General features: G+C 52.2%; 6 protein-coding genes and 1 pseudogene across 7 annotated transcripts, besides 1 other annotated feature; 2 read left to right on the forward strand and 5 right to left on the reverse strand.

The window, feature by feature from the left end:
- Positions 1 to 17,558: part of a sequence feature (contig 1.86 1..112247(-1)) that runs on past the window's edge.
- ANIA_05093 (uncharacterized protein) lies at positions 19 to 1,365 on the forward strand (the record flags this gene model as incomplete). The annotated part of the gene is made up of 4 exons (XM_657605.1): positions 19 to 657; positions 698 to 831; positions 927 to 1,044; positions 1,102 to 1,365. 4 exons carry the CDS (start codon positions 19 to 21, stop codon positions 1,363 to 1,365), a joined length of 1,155 nt encoding a protein of 384 aa, XP_662697.1.
- Positions 1,860 to 7,010, reverse strand: ANIA_05092 (uncharacterized protein). The gene is made up of 4 exons (XM_657604.2): positions 6,559 to 7,010; positions 5,166 to 6,522; positions 2,685 to 5,006; positions 1,860 to 2,633 (listed from the first exon to the last, which is right to left on the reverse strand). Exons 1-4 carry the CDS (start codon positions 6,922 to 6,924, stop codon positions 1,963 to 1,965), a joined length of 4,716 nt encoding a protein of 1,571 aa, XP_662696.1. The 5' UTR covers positions 6,925 to 7,010; the 3' UTR covers positions 1,860 to 1,962.
- On the reverse strand, positions 10,124 to 11,768 carry ANIA_05091 (protein llmE; the record flags this gene model as incomplete). The annotated part of the gene is made up of 6 exons (XM_657603.2): positions 10,124 to 10,361; positions 10,416 to 10,853; positions 10,899 to 10,939; positions 11,003 to 11,120; positions 11,368 to 11,443; positions 11,675 to 11,768. 6 exons carry the CDS (start codon positions 11,766 to 11,768, stop codon positions 10,124 to 10,126), a joined length of 1,005 nt encoding a protein of 334 aa, XP_662695.2.
- ANIA_11461 lies at positions 12,331 to 12,658 on the reverse strand (annotated as a pseudogene). The gene is made up of 2 exons: positions 12,570 to 12,658; positions 12,331 to 12,442 (listed from the first exon to the last, which is right to left on the reverse strand). Coding segments are annotated over exons 1-2 (201 nt in total).
- Positions 13,084 to 13,908, forward strand: ANIA_05090 (protein arfB; the record flags this gene model as incomplete). Its single annotated transcript, XM_657602.2, has 1 exon — positions 13,084 to 13,908. One exon carries the CDS (start codon positions 13,084 to 13,086, stop codon positions 13,792 to 13,794), a length of 711 nt encoding a protein of 236 aa, XP_662694.1. The 3' UTR covers positions 13,795 to 13,908.
- On the reverse strand, positions 14,735 to 15,349 carry ANIA_05089 (uncharacterized protein; the record flags this gene model as incomplete). Its single annotated transcript, XM_657601.1, has 1 exon — positions 14,735 to 15,349. The coding sequence occupies one exon, from the start codon at positions 15,347 to 15,349 to the stop codon at positions 14,735 to 14,737; it is 615 nt and encodes a 204-aa protein (XP_662693.1).
- Positions 16,181 to 17,145, reverse strand: ANIA_10630 (hemolysin III family protein; the record flags this gene model as incomplete). The annotated part of the gene is made up of 3 exons (XM_050611530.1): positions 16,181 to 16,339; positions 16,402 to 16,632; positions 16,696 to 17,145. 3 exons carry the CDS (start codon positions 17,143 to 17,145, stop codon positions 16,181 to 16,183), a joined length of 840 nt encoding a protein of 279 aa, XP_050467549.1.

A 17,558-nucleotide genomic window follows, 5' to 3' on the forward strand; every position in this document is an offset into this window, starting at 1 on the left:
CAACCTTGTTGTACTGAAATGGCTACCTCTGCCCCCCAGACCCTGATTTGCCGCTGCTCAACTGACCTTACAAGCCCCCTGAGCCCCCCCAGCCTGACACCAACCATCATCAATGCAAAGTCAAAGAGGAGATACTACCACAATCAGCAATGGGAGCAGGAGTGTGTGCTGCAGGCCAGCCTGATAACAGCTCTGCCTCAGTACCCTGCTCCCTTGGACAGCATGGATGAGCTTGTGATCGCAAAGCCCGCAGCAGACACCAACAACTCCCACAACAACAACAACAACTCCCACAACAACAACAATAACAACAACAACACCAACACCAACAGCAACAACAGCCAGGACGCGGACAGCAACGCGGACAGCGACCACAACAGCAACAGTGACCAGAATCAGCAGAAGCCTATTATTGAGACTACTGATGATCACAGTGTAGATGACCAGCACATCGACACCGTCAGTGACAGCGATGAACCCAGCTCCCCAATCATGGGCATTGGCCTCCGCCCCATCAGCAAGCCTGTGTCTGTTGTTGTCGACAACACTCGAAGAAAGCGTCGCGCCCGATCCCTCGTCGCAAGCGAGGACGACGATGTCGCAGCCCCGTCGACACGCCAGAAACGCGCCCGCGCGAACAAATACCTGACAAGGAAGGTGAGTACTCGGCCTGCACACTGGCATGCATGCTGACCAGACCCAGAAGGCTATCCAGGCTGCAGCCCGAGTCCGAGACCCCGAGTCCAAGACCCTGACCCCGTCGTCGCCGATCGCCCCTGCGTCCGCTGTGCGAAAAACCTCTTCGTCCTTGACACAGCCACTGGCAAGGTGGTCGGTCCGGCCGTCTGTGTGCTGAAGCGTCGCCGGGCAAAGCGTTGCACTCGGTGCGCTGAAGGGAATAAAAAGTGTATTCCCCTCCCCGCAAGCCTGGTCCGACGGGCTTTGTCCCTGGCGCGGATGCCCCGGACGAAGGAGGCCGCCCATCAAACCCTCAAGTTCCGTTTCGACATCGATGCCGAGCTGCAGAAGGCCAACAAACAGAAGGTAAGGGTCATTGCAGGGGGTGGATGTGGTGCTGGCGCTGTGCTTGAAACATACCAGTTCTGGCGCCAGGTACAGCTGTCAGTGCTGTACCACACCTTTCAGCTGCGGAATGAGATCCGCTCGCTCAAGAACTTCGCTCCAGTCCCAGCATCTGAGATGCTGGTGGGCCTGGACGAGTTCGACAACGCCCTGGCTGCCGGTGCTGACAATGATCTTGACTTCCTGGAGGAGGACGACGATGACAACCACAATGTGGAGGAGGATGACGACGATGATAATAACAATAACAACGACAGAGACAGCAATGATGATGATGAGTGAGGTCATGATACTGTGCTTGGGTGAATGTGGCGTGGATTTTGTTTCTTCATAGCACCCTGGGTAGTTGTTTGTAATAATTGATGATACTCCTGTATAGTTATGCAATAATAATGTAGTTAACTATGATCCTTGCCTACTTGTAGTACATATATCTCCTAAGTACTGGCTTGACACCATCATACTGCTGGTATGACACTGATGTTGACACTGCAGGTGCAGCCAAGCTTTGAGGCACGGCACGGCCCGAGCTGACTGTCTGGTGGCACGATGTGGGTCATGCGGTGCGATGCCTGTATCAAGCCTGGTGCCATCTATTAGTCATGACACTGTTTATGCTGACAACTGGCTTGTACAAGACCAAGCTGGCTTGAGTTTGTCTGACCAGGTTTGCGTGACCTGGACGCGTAGCCAACGCATCGCCGGCGCCGTGCACGGTGTCAATCGGCTCTCATGGTTTAGCTGGCAGCCTGTACTTGCAAGCTCGGTCTATGTTCCTCTTGCCTATAATTCTATTCTGCTATCCGCCTACACACATAATAAAGCAACAAATCTGCTATGACTCTCTACATGACTGATTCTTGATATATTGCTGTCAGATCATGCTGCTTCGCACTCCTGACAAACCCGCCGTAACCAGCAGAATGCAGCCTGCATCTCCATGCCCTGTCTGTCAGCTGTTGCCTGCCCGAGGAAGGCCGCCACCGAGGTGACCTCCTGCACATCCACTACATGGGCGTCGACCTGGCGCCGCGCCTTCTGCGCATACACCATCCGCTGCTCGACCATCCGTCCGGCCAAATGGCGCTGCCAGGCGGACTGCACCTGAGCCCCGTGAGGCCCGTACAGCATCCCTGCAATGGTCGAGATCAGCGCCCCGCGCCACAGACACTCCTGCCCGGCCTGCCAGCCCTGGCAGACTGACTGTGGCATCCCACACTGGAAATAACAGCGGAACGGCGCATAGTCGATCTGGGATCGCAGCTGCACCATCCACTGTTTGGCAGTCTGGCTGTCGGGGTGACGGCAGTTGTACAGCTCATGGTTGCCGTCACGCCCGGCTACTGTGCAGATGTAGTATTGGTGCAGCCATCGCCAGGCCTCTTGCTCAAGGAACTCGCGATCCAAGCCCCACTGCACGGTGGCCGTCTGCTGCCGGATAGTGGTGTGCTGGTATTGTGCTGGTGTCATGCCATCTGCTGGGACTGTCGAAACAGCTGCAGGAGGCGCCAGTGCCTTGAATGAGGGTGCTACTGCTGCAGATCGCGGCACTTGGGACAGGATTGATACAGCTGAGGTTTCGGACATGGATCGAGATCAACAATCGAGCAGAACGGGCCTATTTTGTGCATTGGGGGGATCGTTGGGCCGGTTACTCATGTCGACGTTGCATTCTGCTGCTGATGCTGCTGGCGACAGTGATGGCGATGGCGTTGGGGTTCGCTCGTCCTGCCTATCCGGCCGGCAGGCATCGCATGGCAGCTTGTCGGGATCCTGATCCTGGCACTGCTGGCGCGTGTATCCGTCGACCGTCCCGTCCAGATACTGGTCGAGGACGTACCGACGACACCCCACCCCCTCGACGACCTCCATGTACGCCTGTATGTGCTCGAACTCGGCGTCCGACACCCGGTCAACCCACGGATCAAGGTCGTCCCAGCCCTGGGGGTGCACGATGACGGCCTTGCTTGCCAAGCCGTCGCGCCCTGCGCGCCCACTCTCCTGGCTATAGTCGAGCAGCGTCCGTGGCCGACCCAGATGGATCACGCACCGGATGTCGGGGATGTCGATGCCCATGCCCAAGGCGCTCGTCGCAGCAATGATGCGGGTCTGGCTGCTCTGGAACCGTTGCATCACCCCCGTCTGGTCCAGAACAGCACTGTGGTACGCCTCGCAGCCCAGCTCGCAGCTGATGGCATCAACCTGGCTCTTGATGTTGGCGTACACAATCACCTGGCCATCACCAGCCTGCTGGATGCGCTGCTGGATGAATCCCCGCACGTTGGGCTGTGTCAACCACTGGTGTGGCTTGCGAGGGACGCCTCGGGGCAGCGACGGCCGAACCATGCGATACGCGACATTGCGCCGACTTGTCCGCGCGCGATGGATGCCAACCTCGCTGCGTTGATGCTTAATGCGTCGCAGGAACCGTGCTTCCTCTATCGGGGGCAGCATCGCTGTCAAAAACACCAGCTGCGTCTGGGCACTGACAAGACGCCCAAGGCGCGCCATTGCCGGCTGGAAATCCTTCTGATCGTTGAGGATGACATGGCACTCGTCGATGACAATGCGGTCGAGCCGTCGCATCTGCCGTTGGCGGTTCAGGAACGTGTGGAAATCCGGGTTCTCAGTCGACTCAGGCGTCACAAGCACGATCGCTGCCTCGTCAGGGGGCCGGCGGCTCTCCCACGACACGCACGAGATGCCCAGGGCCTGACAGCGCATCATCAGGTCCGCGCGCAGCGACAGCAGGGGCACCACCATGATTGTGCATCCCCCTGGGGCCGCATACGCAGGCAACATGAACAGCATGCTCTTGCCACTGCCTGTGGGCATGATTGCAACTACAGGGCTGGCACCGTCCTGGATCGCCTTCAGCGCTGGTGCCTGCACCCCGCGCAACTGCAGCGCGGGCCGTCCTGTCATGCGCTGCAATGCCTGCGCCATGTCTGTCTGGGCCAGCTGCTGTTGCTGTTGCTCCTGATGGTCGACAGCCTGCTCCTCCCACGGGTTAGCGCGCTTGCCCAGCACCGTGTTGACTGGTAGCGGGTCTGGAAACCCCAGAAAGCGATGCCAGTCAGTGCTCGACGCTCGAAACCGCAGCCGGCGCGTCGTCGTGCTGCCAGCGAGCTTGCTGCTCTTGCGCCCATACACCATCGCTGCCACATGGGGCGAGTGCCCTGCCTGCTCGTCCGCGATATTGCCCATCTCATCGAGATCCTCGTCTGCCTCCAGGGCGGCCATCGCCTGCTCGCGCTCGGCCTGGATGTTGTTTGGGAACACGCTCGACGCGCGCAGGAATCGACGGCTGATGCCAATGGCAATGTCGCGATAGTTGGCGATGTTCAGCGGATACTGGGCGCTGATACTGGTCTCGCTCTCCCGCTTCAGCACCTCGCGCAGGCGCTCGCTGGACCATTCGCGACCTGTTCCGACATCCGGCCCCCACAGATACGAGCTGTGGTGCGTCGGCAGCTCGCTGGCATTACTACCCTGGCTGGTGCTGCTGAACATCACCTGGCGCCATGTCACCGCGAGCTGGCGCACAAATGGCAGCACCAGCCACAAGTACCACATAACAAGCTCGCCCACTTCGCGAGGCAGGTACCGGTGGATGATCTTGACGTCGTTGCTCGCGTAAAACCCCTTGTGGTACGCCGTCACGAACACGACGAGGCTGTCCTTAATGAAGATGTTGCGACGCCAGTTGTTGTCGGTGTTGACGTGCTGGATGCTCAGCAGCTCGGGCACGCGCGCTGGCGCCCCGCTGGTGAGGTGCACGGCCACCGCCAGCTTCTCTTTGAATCGTGCGACCTGCTGAAAGTACTTCTGCACCTTGTTCGCACTGACAGCGCCCTGGGTGATGAAGGCTCGAGCAACGGCCGGTTCAGTGCTGATCCGGTCGACCAGCCATGTCTTCCCCGCTACAGGCCACGGCGTACAAGCATCCTGCAGGAAGCTCCAGCCCGCAGTGCCTTCAGTTGGATTATCAAAGAGGTGATCCCATGGGATGGCCGGCTATTGCTGGTGATCGGGCTGGCACAGCAGGCCTGTCATCAGCTCTCGCGCAGCCGCAACCACACCATGCACAAAACCGCGAAACTGGCCTATGGTGAATTCCATCTGCTTGTACAGCAGCCGCTCCTGCCCCATCCATGTCACATGCCCTGGCGCCGTGGTGTTGTAGTGCACCTTCAGTCCGTACGTGCGCCAGTCAAGCAGCACTTTGACGGGGCCGTGCTGGCCACGGACCATGAATCGCTGCACCATCCAGTCGACGCCAGTCTGAAATGACCGGGATCGAATGCAGCCAATCGTGCGGCCTTGGGATGCTGATACGGTCTCTGGGCTCGACGGACTCGACGGGGACGAGGCCTCGGCGTACCCTTTGTCCTCGAACAGCCATGCGAGCTCCTGGTCTGCCGCCTCGCCCATCCACGAGCCCTGCTCGGCGGCCGCTGCCCACATCTGGATGATGGCCCAGTGCTGGGGGTCGAGCCACAACGCCTTCTGCACGACGAGAAAGCGCGCCACCTTCAGCACGCGCGAGAGGATCAGTGGATAGCTGTCGGCGTCGCGCCAGCCCTGCTCGCCGCGACCGAGGACCGCCATCGCACATACTAACGGGCTCTCGTACTTGTGCACCTTGGTCTTCTGGTTGAGCAGCTCGATGCAGAAGTCGAGGCAGGCTGTCTCCAACGGGGTCATCACGAACGCCTCGAGTCGATCGTCCATCGGATCGGGACTCTGGCGTGACGCCGGCGACGCGCCTGCCTTGTCTGATCGGCAGGCGTGCTGCCACAGTCGCTGCCAGGTCCACTGCTGTCGTGCGGTCATGACATAGCTGGGCTTCTTCTGTCGCCATGGCCACTCAGTCTGCGTGCGAATGATGAACAGCAGGATCTGCTGCCACGGCCGCATGTGCTTGGCTATGCTCGTCTCATCCATGTACGCTCGCAATGGTTGATGGGGGATCTGGTTGGGCATTGTGCTGGCAGCCGTCATGTGAATGCCATTCCCACAGTGCTGCACCGTGCGCTGACTGCGCCGAGCCAGCTGCCCCATGGCGTCCCACACGCGCTGCGTTGCCTGGCTGACGGGATCTCCTTGTTCATGCAGGGTGGCGTCGTTCTCATCGCAGTCAGGGGGCGTGACGACGTCGAGGAGGTCTTGGAAGTGCACGTCTGCAAGGTATCGTGCCCATCGGGTCATGCGCAGCCATGGGTTCGCATCATGCAGTGTATCGCTCTCGGCCGTCCGGCAGGTTGCCAGCTGCTTGTTGTTGGCAGCGCGTGCTTTGATTTCAGCAGCAATCTGCTGATGGGCAGTTGTCGGTACTGGGGGCTCGTCAGGCGTGGGGTCGCATGATCGGATATGAACCAGGTGCGAGTTCTTGCGCGTTGGAAACACCTGCTGCCAGGCAACCATGTGATATGATTGCTATAACTCTGCATCAGTAGCTTGCTTTTCTAGAACCTTGGCTCGGCCACGTCTCTTGTATTGGGTCCATCCATGCACCTGCTGCCAGTGATTGTGCATAGTATTAAGGTTGGTCGCAATGTATGGGCAGTCCAGATCACGTCGACACTGCATGCCGTTGGTCGAGACTGGGAGAATTGGCAGGGGATGATCCAATGCCCGAGGAATCTCAACAGCACCAGGGTCCCGGATCAGGTTGGTCCATTGTTGGACAGTCTCGAGGACAGGCTGGATCTGCAAGCTGGTCATGAAATGCTTCCGGTAAAGGTGGGTTTCCACCTCAATTAGGTGAACCCCGTGCTTGCATTGGCGGCAGACCATGATCTGCAGCTCAGGGATTGTTTCAAAGAGTAGGTGAGACATGCTGAGAGTTGCACCTATAGAGGCTCATACCTAGGAGTACATATCAACATGGAGAGATTCAAAACCAGGGATTGATTCTCCTGACTGAAATCTGCTGCTGACAGAGTATTTGCTTTTGTTTTTGATACACCAACCATCTATACAGCCATATCGCCGATCTCCCGTCCAACCTTGTATCCAACCCCAACCAACTTCAGCTCAACACCATGCCATGATTCTTGGTTGCCTGGACTTGAAACTGTGCTCTGTTCTAGATAAGTGGCTGCTGCGTCTACAGTAAAATTTTCAGCCCCCTAGCCCCCTGCATTCTAATCCCATTGCACTCCAGTTTCATGGCCGAGAAAATCCCATTGCACTCCAACCCGCCCATATATTACTTTAAAACCCTAATCCCATTGCACTGCAATGTTCCACCCCCAATGGGTTAGGCCATGCTGCGTTGGCGCAAGCTTCCGAAGATATACTGCAAATGACAGTCAGCTTTCTAGAAAATGAATCGACCTTCTTACGATGGGCCCGTTTATATCAGGCTGATAGGAGTTGGGCAACTGACCCTGGTCCTCCACGAGGTTCTAGACTCTATTATGCTTGCTTTGCAGGGCTCGTGGGGACTGCACGAGATCTTATCGACAGTGGCGAGGACGTCAATGCCCAAGGCGGCGAATATGGCAATGCTCTCCAGGCCGCCTCAACAAAAGGACATCAAGAGATTGTTCAACTACTCTTGGATAAGGGAGCAGATATCACGCGCAGGGTGGCGAATATGGGAATGCTCTACAGGCAGCGTCAGCAGAAGGCCATCAAGAAATTGTTAGACTACTCTTAGAAGAGGGAGCAGATTTCCACGCGTAGGGGAGTGAATAATGCAATGCTCTCCAAGCTTAGTACGAGTGCGATGCTGAACCGCTGCGTAACGACTTCAACCAGATTTTCGGCTTCACTACTATCCTGAGCCAACATATGCTCCTACTCGCCGTTGTCGCTGGGCTGTAGCACTCAGTTGTGGAGGTGGGGACCTGAAATAATCGGGGACTCTGAACGTGATGCAGGCAATTCTCAAAGGTCGTGGAAAGTCGCATTTGGGCCGCCACGCAGGTCCAGTGATCTGACCTGTTCAGATCCGACTAGCCAAAAGTGGCCTTCTCAGCAGGTCTGCATCACGTGCAAGTACTGCAAACTCAACAAACAGCTTAGCCTCAATCAATCCATGAGCGTCAGTTCAGTTCACCCGCGATCCCCTTTGATTGTCCCAGGAAAACCGGTCTGTCCGCCGCATTTAGTACACAATGAAACCCCACAGAGCAATATGATTGACCCGCAGAACGGGCTTGTGAATTCTGTGGAGCTCGAGTCCACATCTTGCTCGCTCCTTACCAATATGAACCGGACTGTCCGTAAGGTTAGCTCACGGACAACCTCCACAGAGTGGTTTGTTGGTCCCGCTGAGCCGTTTCTTGAATTCCATGGAACCTTACTCTCACAACTTGCTAGCTCCTTTGCTCCAACTGTCAAGAGCGCAGACGATTCTCAAATTTCGCGAGAGGTCGTGTTTGGCTGCCCGCCCTCCGCAGGTCTCATGATGTGACCCGCTCGGATCCGACTGGCCTTTGCACCAGCGAATCACGTGTCGAAAACTACAAACACAACAAACAGCTCAGCTTAAATCCGTTCAAGCGATCCTCTAACGATCGCGGGCGTCACGAAATACCCACCACCGATCCACCTCAGTTGTGGATGACAAAAGACTTTGCTATCCTACACGATGCCCAGAGGTCAAGGTGGATATAAATTTGCATAAAGGACTTGGTTTCGTAGGAATCAGCCAGTCTGTTGACAAAATGGTGGCACTTCGGAACAGGGAAGGAAACTATTGTAGACTCCGAGCAATGAAATGTGCCAGTTTAGCCAAACAACCATTCCCACTGAGGAGAGAGGAACAGAGCGAGACATCCTCAGCATGCTGATAGAGTGCAGAAAGTTTTGCAGACGTGTAATCGCAGTTAGGACACATGTAAGACCACTCTTCGCCCTCGAAGCCAGTATTAATATACTTCCCACTCTGGTAACACTGGCGGGCTAGATCATCAATCTCCTCCTCGGTAACCTCTGACACACATTTCCCGGATTCAAGATGAATTAAAATCCCGGAGATAGTTTTGAAGCACCGATAACAACCGTAGCATTCCATGTTTCGAGGCTGATGCTTCTGTTGGGGCTAAAGCGAGAGTATTATTAGCCGAACCATTTATGCTTTTTTTTTTGACAATATTTGAGTTGGAATTTTACCATTTGTAAATTATTCTTGTTCGCAAAGTAATCACCACATGTAATACAGAGGTGGTGTTGAGCAATATCGTGTTCTTGAAGTTTTTCGAAAGAGTTATAATAAAGCTTGCAATCTGGACAAAAGTAATGGGACTCCTCCAAGTGATTTTGAAGCTCTAGAGAACTCTCAAAATCCTGTGTGTCGGGACACTTCGGACAGATATAATGCTGGTTGGAATCTTGTAGATGAGAATTTCTGGCTTGGGTCGAAACGAACACCCGGCGGCACCTTGCGCACCACGAATGTCGCGATGTACTTTCGCAATGTGCATACAGAGCCGTTTCAGAACTGAAAATCCTTTCGCAAATAGTACATTCATAGTTCACGCCATCAAAGGCAAGATACGGGCCTAGGTCCATCTTTGATTCTGATGACTCTGGCTGCAAAATAGCACCACCAAGTGAGGATGTCAGCTTCCAGCCGTTGATGGAGGTGTCCGACATTGCCCCGCCCTCCAAATAGCACCCGATGGATGTTGGGCGTCAGCAATTTTAGCGCCGCAGTAGTATACGGTAGGATCTTATTGGCCTGATATCAGGTGATTTGCGCGTGACTGGGTCTTTTTGAAATAGTGAGAGAATTGATGTGTGGTGAATTGGGTTTTTAGCCTCCTGAATTCTGGTTTCAGTCTCATATGTCTGAGATTGAAAGGTTGATGGGATACATGGTAGGGAGTTGGCACTAGGTCTGATAGAAGTTGGGAACGAGCAAGAGATTCTCCATAGTGCTGTAGATGAATGTACACGCGACCTGATCTGGGAAACATCGGCGTCCGATTCCTGTTAATAGAGACAGATGGCAAGGTTGCAGCTGAGAAGTAGGTTATAGATCGTGTTATGTACCCTTGTCACATGAAACTGAAGCGTGAATTCTTTAAAGGATTTCGGAACTGGGACATGGTTTTCGTCCATACACAACTGTGACTGGCTGGTAGAGGTGGCGCTGCTCATCTCTTATAGTAGAACGTATCCGCTCTATAAAATTCTGGACCGCATCGTAGGGCCATGCCATGGTTGACGTCAAATGGCGAAGAAATATGTCTTCGATCGCCTGGAGAAGCCGAAGTTGATTTAGTCGGCCTAACTCGCGCAATCGAGGATCTGTGTTCCATCTATGTGGCCAGCATTAGTTACGGCTTATGAAGATAAATCAGCAGGTGACGCACCCGCTAATAGGCCATTTGTAAGATCTTTTGGTAATATCTTGGAAGCCACTACCCTCCAGCACCTGTGCGCTTTCACGCCAGATCGAGAAACTCCTGCCAGATACCTGCTCAACCTGCGCCATTGTCTGCTCCCATAATGCGTAGATAGGTCCCAGGCTGGTATCAGCGTCCCATATGGGCGTAATCGAATGCTCAACAACTTCTATGTAGCCACCTGGTCGTAGAGAGGCCCAACATTGCCGGAGAAACGCATCCCAATCAGGTATCGAGCCGAACATCTCGCGGACGTAGATCAAGTCAAATTGTTCCGTATCATACGTCCATGGCATGGTTACGTCATCTATTTCGAACGAGCAGGTCGGAGGGACAAATGTGGGTTGAATGGGCGAAAGATCCAACCCAGTAACTCTAGCGGCTGGGAACGCATCGGCGACATCTCTATAATATATTAGCCTCACAAGCTGCACGGCAATGGTCACATACATCGCCCAGATCCCCGTACCAGTTCCTACATCGAGGATCGCCTAACAAAAGATTTGCTGTTATTAAATTCTCGGATCATAAGCAGGGTGATAGAGTGTAGATACCTGTGGGTTAACACTGTAGACTCTGCCACCGCAGTCACGGGATCCTGCAGAAGATCGTTCAAGATTCTGACGGCGTTCGTTCGAAATTGTAAGCAATCTCTGAGTGATCTTTGGCTTGCTATGGATGAAACACTATTACAAGATTCAAGAGCCGCCTTGTGTCCAGCCGCGAGACAGAGTTTGGTGTAGAGTTGCCCTGGGGACATGACCGCCCTTTCAGTCTACCAGGTATTCATCTGCTCAATATTAAGCGGATATGTTTTAGAGGCCATGTAGAATCTGTCTGAGAATATTTTCAGTGTCGGCTGTGAATATGAGAAAGCTAGAATTAAGCAGGTGATGTATAATGGCAAAAATATATATACATGGCGTTGCTCATTGGCACAGGATAGGCGCAAAAAGGGTCGGCATGGTTCTGGCTGATGACAGTAGATACTCTGACTGGAAACATGTAATTATCATGAATTTGTGTCTTGTTTCCATGAATATTTTCTACCTCCTTCTCTCCTTGCTGCGGTGTACTGCCCCTGTACAGCTGGGGCAATTTCAAACAATCAAGAGCCTCTTTCTTCCTTCACTGATGGGCGTTTCTTGCAAGGAATGACTTCTTTTGCCTTCCTATGCTGACATATTGCGAAACATCAGCCCGAGTATCCACAAACATAAACCCACAATGCGCGGGCTGAGGTGTGGGGCGATCTCCTAGGATAGATGCTTCCAGTAAAGGAAATATCGGCATAATCTCATCAACGGGGTCCAAGCTCATTATGAACGCACACACCCGCCCACAGATAAAAAGACTGTTTCGAGGAGTTTTTCGAAGGGCAGAGCCCTTTGACTACTGAAGGTAATATATTACCGGATTGTGTCAGGTGGGTTGATGGGTGATAAGACATGGACAATTCTCCAGTGTCAGCAACAGAAGAAGAGACCAATGAAAATCTTCTATAACCCTGATTCGCGATCCCAAGTCTTTGGCTCGGGTTTGGGGTCAATTCTAACGAAGTGATGATCTGGAATGGGTTTAGACCAGAGCAGGCGATGCCAATAAATTGATTACTCATAGAAGATTAAAGTTTGAAAAGGGCGAAACCTCAAAACGCGACAGAGGGGAAAGGAAGGGTGGAAGGGGAGAAAAGCGCTAACTATCTGCTGCTTAGCTTCCTTGAGTGTGATAAGGATTTTTTTATTTTTTTTTTGCCTTCGTTCCACCACAGGCACTAACCCGTCACTTCTCAGAGCAGGGCGCCAGGAGACGGCCTGGGCTCGTGGCTTGAGCTAGTTAGTAAACCCAGCGTGCAGCATGCAGTTTTTAATGTATATCATCACTATTTGTTGTCCTTGTTATATTTGTAAACAATTGGAGCCCGTTTCGAGGATTTCGCCAGAGCCGTCGGAGGCGGGGACGACGGGGACGTTGAGGGGGAAGGGGTATTTTCCCTGTATGAGGATAGTCATTAGCTTGTTACTTAGGAGAATGAAGGTAGAAGACAACCTTTGGGATGATCAAGTCTCGGTAGTTCAGAGACGCAGCGTGGAGCTTGACGAGGACTTCGTTCTCGCCGACCTTGGGACGGGGGCGTCGTCGTACTTGAGCCCGTTAAAGTCGTTCTCCTTGTTCTGGACGGACCATTGCTTCTGCGTGGAGGGTGCCATTTTCAGTCTTCAATTGATTTCTCTCGATAATCCAGGCTGAAGAATTGGGCGGAGGAGTTATGGAGGGGCAGTGGATTTATAAGAGCTCGAAGCTGCAGACTTGACGTAATTCACTGCAAACTCCACTTCTCTCCACCTTTTGACCGTTTATTCGACCACGAAGTATGGAAAATGGACAATTAGATAACGGTCAAGGGGGTATAGGTTGAATTTATACAATCTAAATTGAGAATAACCTTGAATTATTGTTGTGCATTAATCCTGCAGCCACTACGCCGCCCTCCGTCGTCCCTCTAGCAGGCGTGCCTCTCGCTACGTCATCCCCAACTCTATAACTATAAACCTGCCTGCCCCCTTGCCACTTCTCTTCTCCTTCCATCCAACTTCAACTTCCAATAAACGCCTCGAGGTCAGGTCCAGGCGAAATGTCCCTCAACACGGCAAACTCTGGCCTTACAGGCCCCGTCAGCGACACCACAAACACCGCAACCACCGCCACAAAACCCGTCGCCAACACAGTCAAAGACACCACCTCGTCCACCCTCCCAGGCACCTTCCCGAAAGAAGAGCCGCCTACAAACGAAAGAAACAACGTCACCATCCCCTCCTGGGGCTCCCTCCAGACCTCCTTCACGGCATGGCTGAAATCATTTATCCCCCGGGCCGTGGATATCTTTGAGACTGCCGTCCGCCGATTCATCAACTGGCTTATCCCCCCAGCGAGACAGGCTGAGATGTACAAGACTGCCATGGAACATCCGATTGCGGCGACATTCCTGGCTTGTCAGCTTCTTTGTGTGGGGATTCCGTTTATACTTTTCGTGGCGGGGACGTTGCTTTTCGCTGCTGTGGCGTTGATTGTTTGGGTTGTCTTGAGTATGCTGATACTTGGTCCGATTTTCCTTGTTGCGAGTATGCTGGGAGTCGGGCTTTGGGGGTGGGGGTGGTTTTTGTTTGGGCTTGTTTGGTGGCTGGATCGGTTAGTGCTGGGGGGTGTGATGAATCGGTTCTGGGTGCAGCAGATGCAGGCCAGGAAGGCCGAGGAGGAGGCGGAGGAGATGGAGAAGCAGAGAGATGGTGAGGATGGAGAAAAAGGAACGGCGAAGGAGACGAATGAGGAGAAGAGTGATGGTTAACTTCGAGTATTGTTTGGTGCACGTTGTCATGGTATAATTACGAGTCGAGCTCCTTGTGTTCAGTTAGCTGGCGATGAGTTGTTGTTTGAGTATGGACTTTAATGATACTGTAATATATTATAGTTTGATGTTTAGTGTACTCTCTTCATTAACCTCGCGTACTTTCTCGATAAGTCCGAGGAGCATTTGGCAATCCTGTTCTAGAGAATTGATCTTGCGTTTTAGTGCGATTTTGCGGCGCCCATCACCCTCTTCATCAAGGCTATTGAGCCCCCTCAGTAACTTGATTCTCCGTCCTATCTTGGCTGCGGATAGGTGGCTTGTTGTCCCAGATATAATAGTGGTTTCACATGGTAACTTAATAGTTGGTGCAAGGTTTTCAATTCTCTCAAGGATCTTTTTGGCGACGGGTTCCATGACCTAGAGCCAAATTGCCTAGCGGTCTATGTACGGATTTGCAACGATTTTGCCAAGAGCGGGGAGTGAGGCCTGCTATATCGGCTACATCCGTATTTCAAGTAGAATATCTATGCCCATTAACTTGTCAGCTCAACTGTTTGCAGAACCTTATGTTTATCAACTTTACCTCACGGCTGGCTACAGGTTCAAATGAAATTCTCAATCACCTCGCAGGGACTATGGAGTTCGACACGCTACGACCATGGTCGTCGATGGTAAGGAGACGGATCATACCATTGAATAGTTAGCGAGCAAAATATAGTTTCATGGCTTGGGCAACCATACTACGAAGGAAATACAGACCTCGGGAAGATCAGCCGCAACCGTCAAAGATGGTCTGGATCACATCCGTTCCCGGGCTGAGCATAAATAATCGGGCCGAGCGTCCGTGTAAATTGGTTCTTATGTGTCTTGCCTCTTCGGGACAAACTTTATTGGGAATTTAAAGTACACAGCCTCGCAATAATGTACAGGAAAAAACTCATCTGCCTCCAAGGCCACCTTCCTCGTCAGCTCCGGTGGCCCTTGCCGCGGCGGCTCTGAGTAGGGGCGTCCTTTCATCCGCGACTGGGCGATGTCCCTCTAATCGGTTGCATCTCTCTAACTGGGGCCCATCCGCATAAGAGTCAGGGTGATTCATGTCTATGACGTTCTGCATTCTCTCGTACCGGGCGCGGGCTTCCTCGATGAAAGCATCAACGTCTCGAACTGCACGAGCGCGATCGCCATATTTCAGCTTAATCTCCGCTCCTGCAATATACGTCTGAACTTTTCTAATCTCAACCAAATCCTTCCGGTGACGTTGTGGCAATCCACGACCCTCCATGAAGGCAAGGAGACCAGCGATGACGGTAGTCACGGCCCCTAGGATGGTGATTACCACCATGTATCTGCCGGATAATGGTCCCAGGGCGGTGATTGTTGCGCCGACCATCAGCTGGACGATAGTGAGCAAGACGAAGATGATTGAATACAGCTGGTGAGAAAAGAACTTCTGGGTTTCCTGGGCCTTGAGCTTTTGGGATAAACAGGCGGTGGCATTGCGGAAGGTCTCATCAGGGGAAGTGGGATTTCTCGGTACTGCAGACTCGGACATTTTTAGAAAGAAACTTGTAGTAAGTAAGAAGACTATGGCAAGTGCAAGTAATGGCGCTGTCATGCTCTGAGAGAAGACGAGTAGTTTTGGGATTTGAATGGAGATTGAAGCAATATATCACCGCACCTTGTTAACTACGTCATTCCAGAACCAAGTCTGTTCTGTGTGATGATGATTTACCTCGCTCTGGATGAATGGCATGTGTGTGTCATTATTACCACATGAAACCTTTGTATAAGGTGTGGACTGCTGGCTTGTCCCTGGGGCAGTTAGGAAAAAGAAGCTGGGCGGGATGCCAGTGGCTGGTCAGACCACCCGCCAAGTCTCCGGTCGGCGGTTGATCTCGCCCGCTCCCACACTTTGGTAAGGATTAACTAGCGTGGCTCCATACCCAAAGGAGATTTGGGCTGTGAGGCTGTGGGGGATCAGCCTGCAGATGCTTACACTGGGGTGGAGTTCTTTCCTAGCTTAAGCCTTCACGTGCAGAGATTATCTGACACAACAAAACCACCATCATGACTTTGCAAACCCTATCCGGTTTTTTCACTTCAGATCCAAACCCTTCCTGTATCACGCTCCCGAAAACAACAAGTCTGACAAAGACTTCATCCAGCCCAGGCCCTTAATAACCCAACAAGCCAACAATTAGCACCGGCCGCCTGCGACGTTTCCTGCCGCAAAAGAATGCAGAAGACTTCGGCTAACAGATATACAAGTAGATTTTGTGTCTTGTCTTTTGATATTCGATTGAAGTTAATGATACCTGCCGAGTACCTAATACCTGTTTAGTGATGGATATCGAATATTAAAGTGAGTCAAGGGCTATACCTGTCAACAATGTATGGCCAAATGATTATGATTGTAATCAAAGGCATTGATCAATCCATAAAGGTGAGATATTATAGCCATTACCACCATAAAGTGGAAAATTTGGTGAGAGCTTATCCAGATGTCGAACACGCCAGGGTAGATACGCTCCGGGACCTGGGTCTGAGAATATGCATATTAGAAACTGGATCACAAGGCAACAAGCAAGTAGTTCTTTGACTCACAGCATAAAAGCAGGCTCCTACAATATAGAGCGAACCCTGAAGAACGACCCAAGAAAGGCCGATCTGCTTGTCCATTTGCCTAATACCAAACCTCATAACTCCATGAACCACCGGGAAGAGCGCTGATAATCCAAGGGCGATGAACATCCTCGCCCGAAAGGGCCGCCACGTGGGGTGCCGAAATTGAGGAGTTGCGGAAACCGCGGCGCAAAGTAGGCCGAGGGAAGTTATCTTGCAAATACGCGTAAGTCCTCTTATTCAGCAGTTAATATATAAAGAATAATCAGGACATACCATGGTTAGATAGACCGTTTGTAAAACAGGTTGGCAGTAAAACCCATAGAAGATACTCGGAACAAAACTTCCAACGATCAGGAATACAATGCCAATATAATCCATTTGGTTTGCAATGCGTGCAACGTGCGGGGAATGATTCTGAACAGTAGGAAATGTTGCTGATATGACCAGGCACAACACAGCTCCCAAGACGAAGCAGCTCAAAACTACAGTATCTGCTGTTGATACGTTTGTGTACCTGGCCTTGAGTGACGTATGGAGCGGGATGCTGAAAAATGAAAGGAGAATCGCAGGGATAAGATGGGAGTAGATGTTGACGGTCTCATTATGGAGATAACCAAGACTCGCGAACGACTCGCGAAAAGAATTAGAGACAGTCCTATAACCTGAAAGAATATATTGATTATCACGTTGCCAAGAGGGTAGTTGATCCCAGTATAATGGCATTTTCTAAAGAGTTACAGAGAGCTGTCTGCTGAATCCTTAGGCTAGGGACTCGAAAACATCAACAATACCGAAGGGCGGAATAATGAATAAGTAATGAAGGCCTTACCAACTCCCCGATGATACGCGTAGAGGGTTTAATAGCCTATCCCGCAACCGACGTCACGTAAATAACGCTGGATTGTTATTTTCAACTTTCACCACAAGCGAGATCCACATCTGCTTACAAAGTCAGTGGGGTCAGTTTCTAAAGGGCTAAAGAATTATTAACAGTCCTACTGTCCAACAATTAACTTGTTCCTTATCTTTTTGATCTTTAAGTTCAGTAATTTTGTCAAATGGTGGTGATCTGAACAACAAAAGGCGCTGCGTCAATGATATCATCATGACCACTCTAACCTTTCTGCTTCATGGGC

Source organism: Aspergillus nidulans, chromosome III (assembly GCF_000011425.1).
Source record: "Aspergillus nidulans FGSC A4 chromosome III".
Lineage (NCBI taxonomy): Eukaryota > Fungi > Ascomycota > Eurotiomycetes > Eurotiales > Aspergillaceae > Aspergillus > Aspergillus nidulans.

What these genes read in the sequence shown, in the direction of transcription:
- ANIA_05092 (XM_657604.2), bottom strand. Translation starts at nt 6,924, where the DNA reads ATGTCTCACCTACTCTTTGAAACAATCCCTGAGCTGCAGATCATGGTC. An exon ending in AGAGACGTGGCCGAGCCAAG is followed by an intron (nt 6,523 to 6,558) that starts GTTCTAGAAAAG and finishes GCAGAGTTATAG; the next exon opens with CAATCATATCACATGGTTGC. An exon ending in GTTTCGCGGTTTTGTGCATG is followed by an intron (nt 5,007 to 5,165) that starts GTGTGGTTGCGG and finishes CGTGGCCTGTAG; the next exon opens with CGGGGAAGACATGGCTGGTC.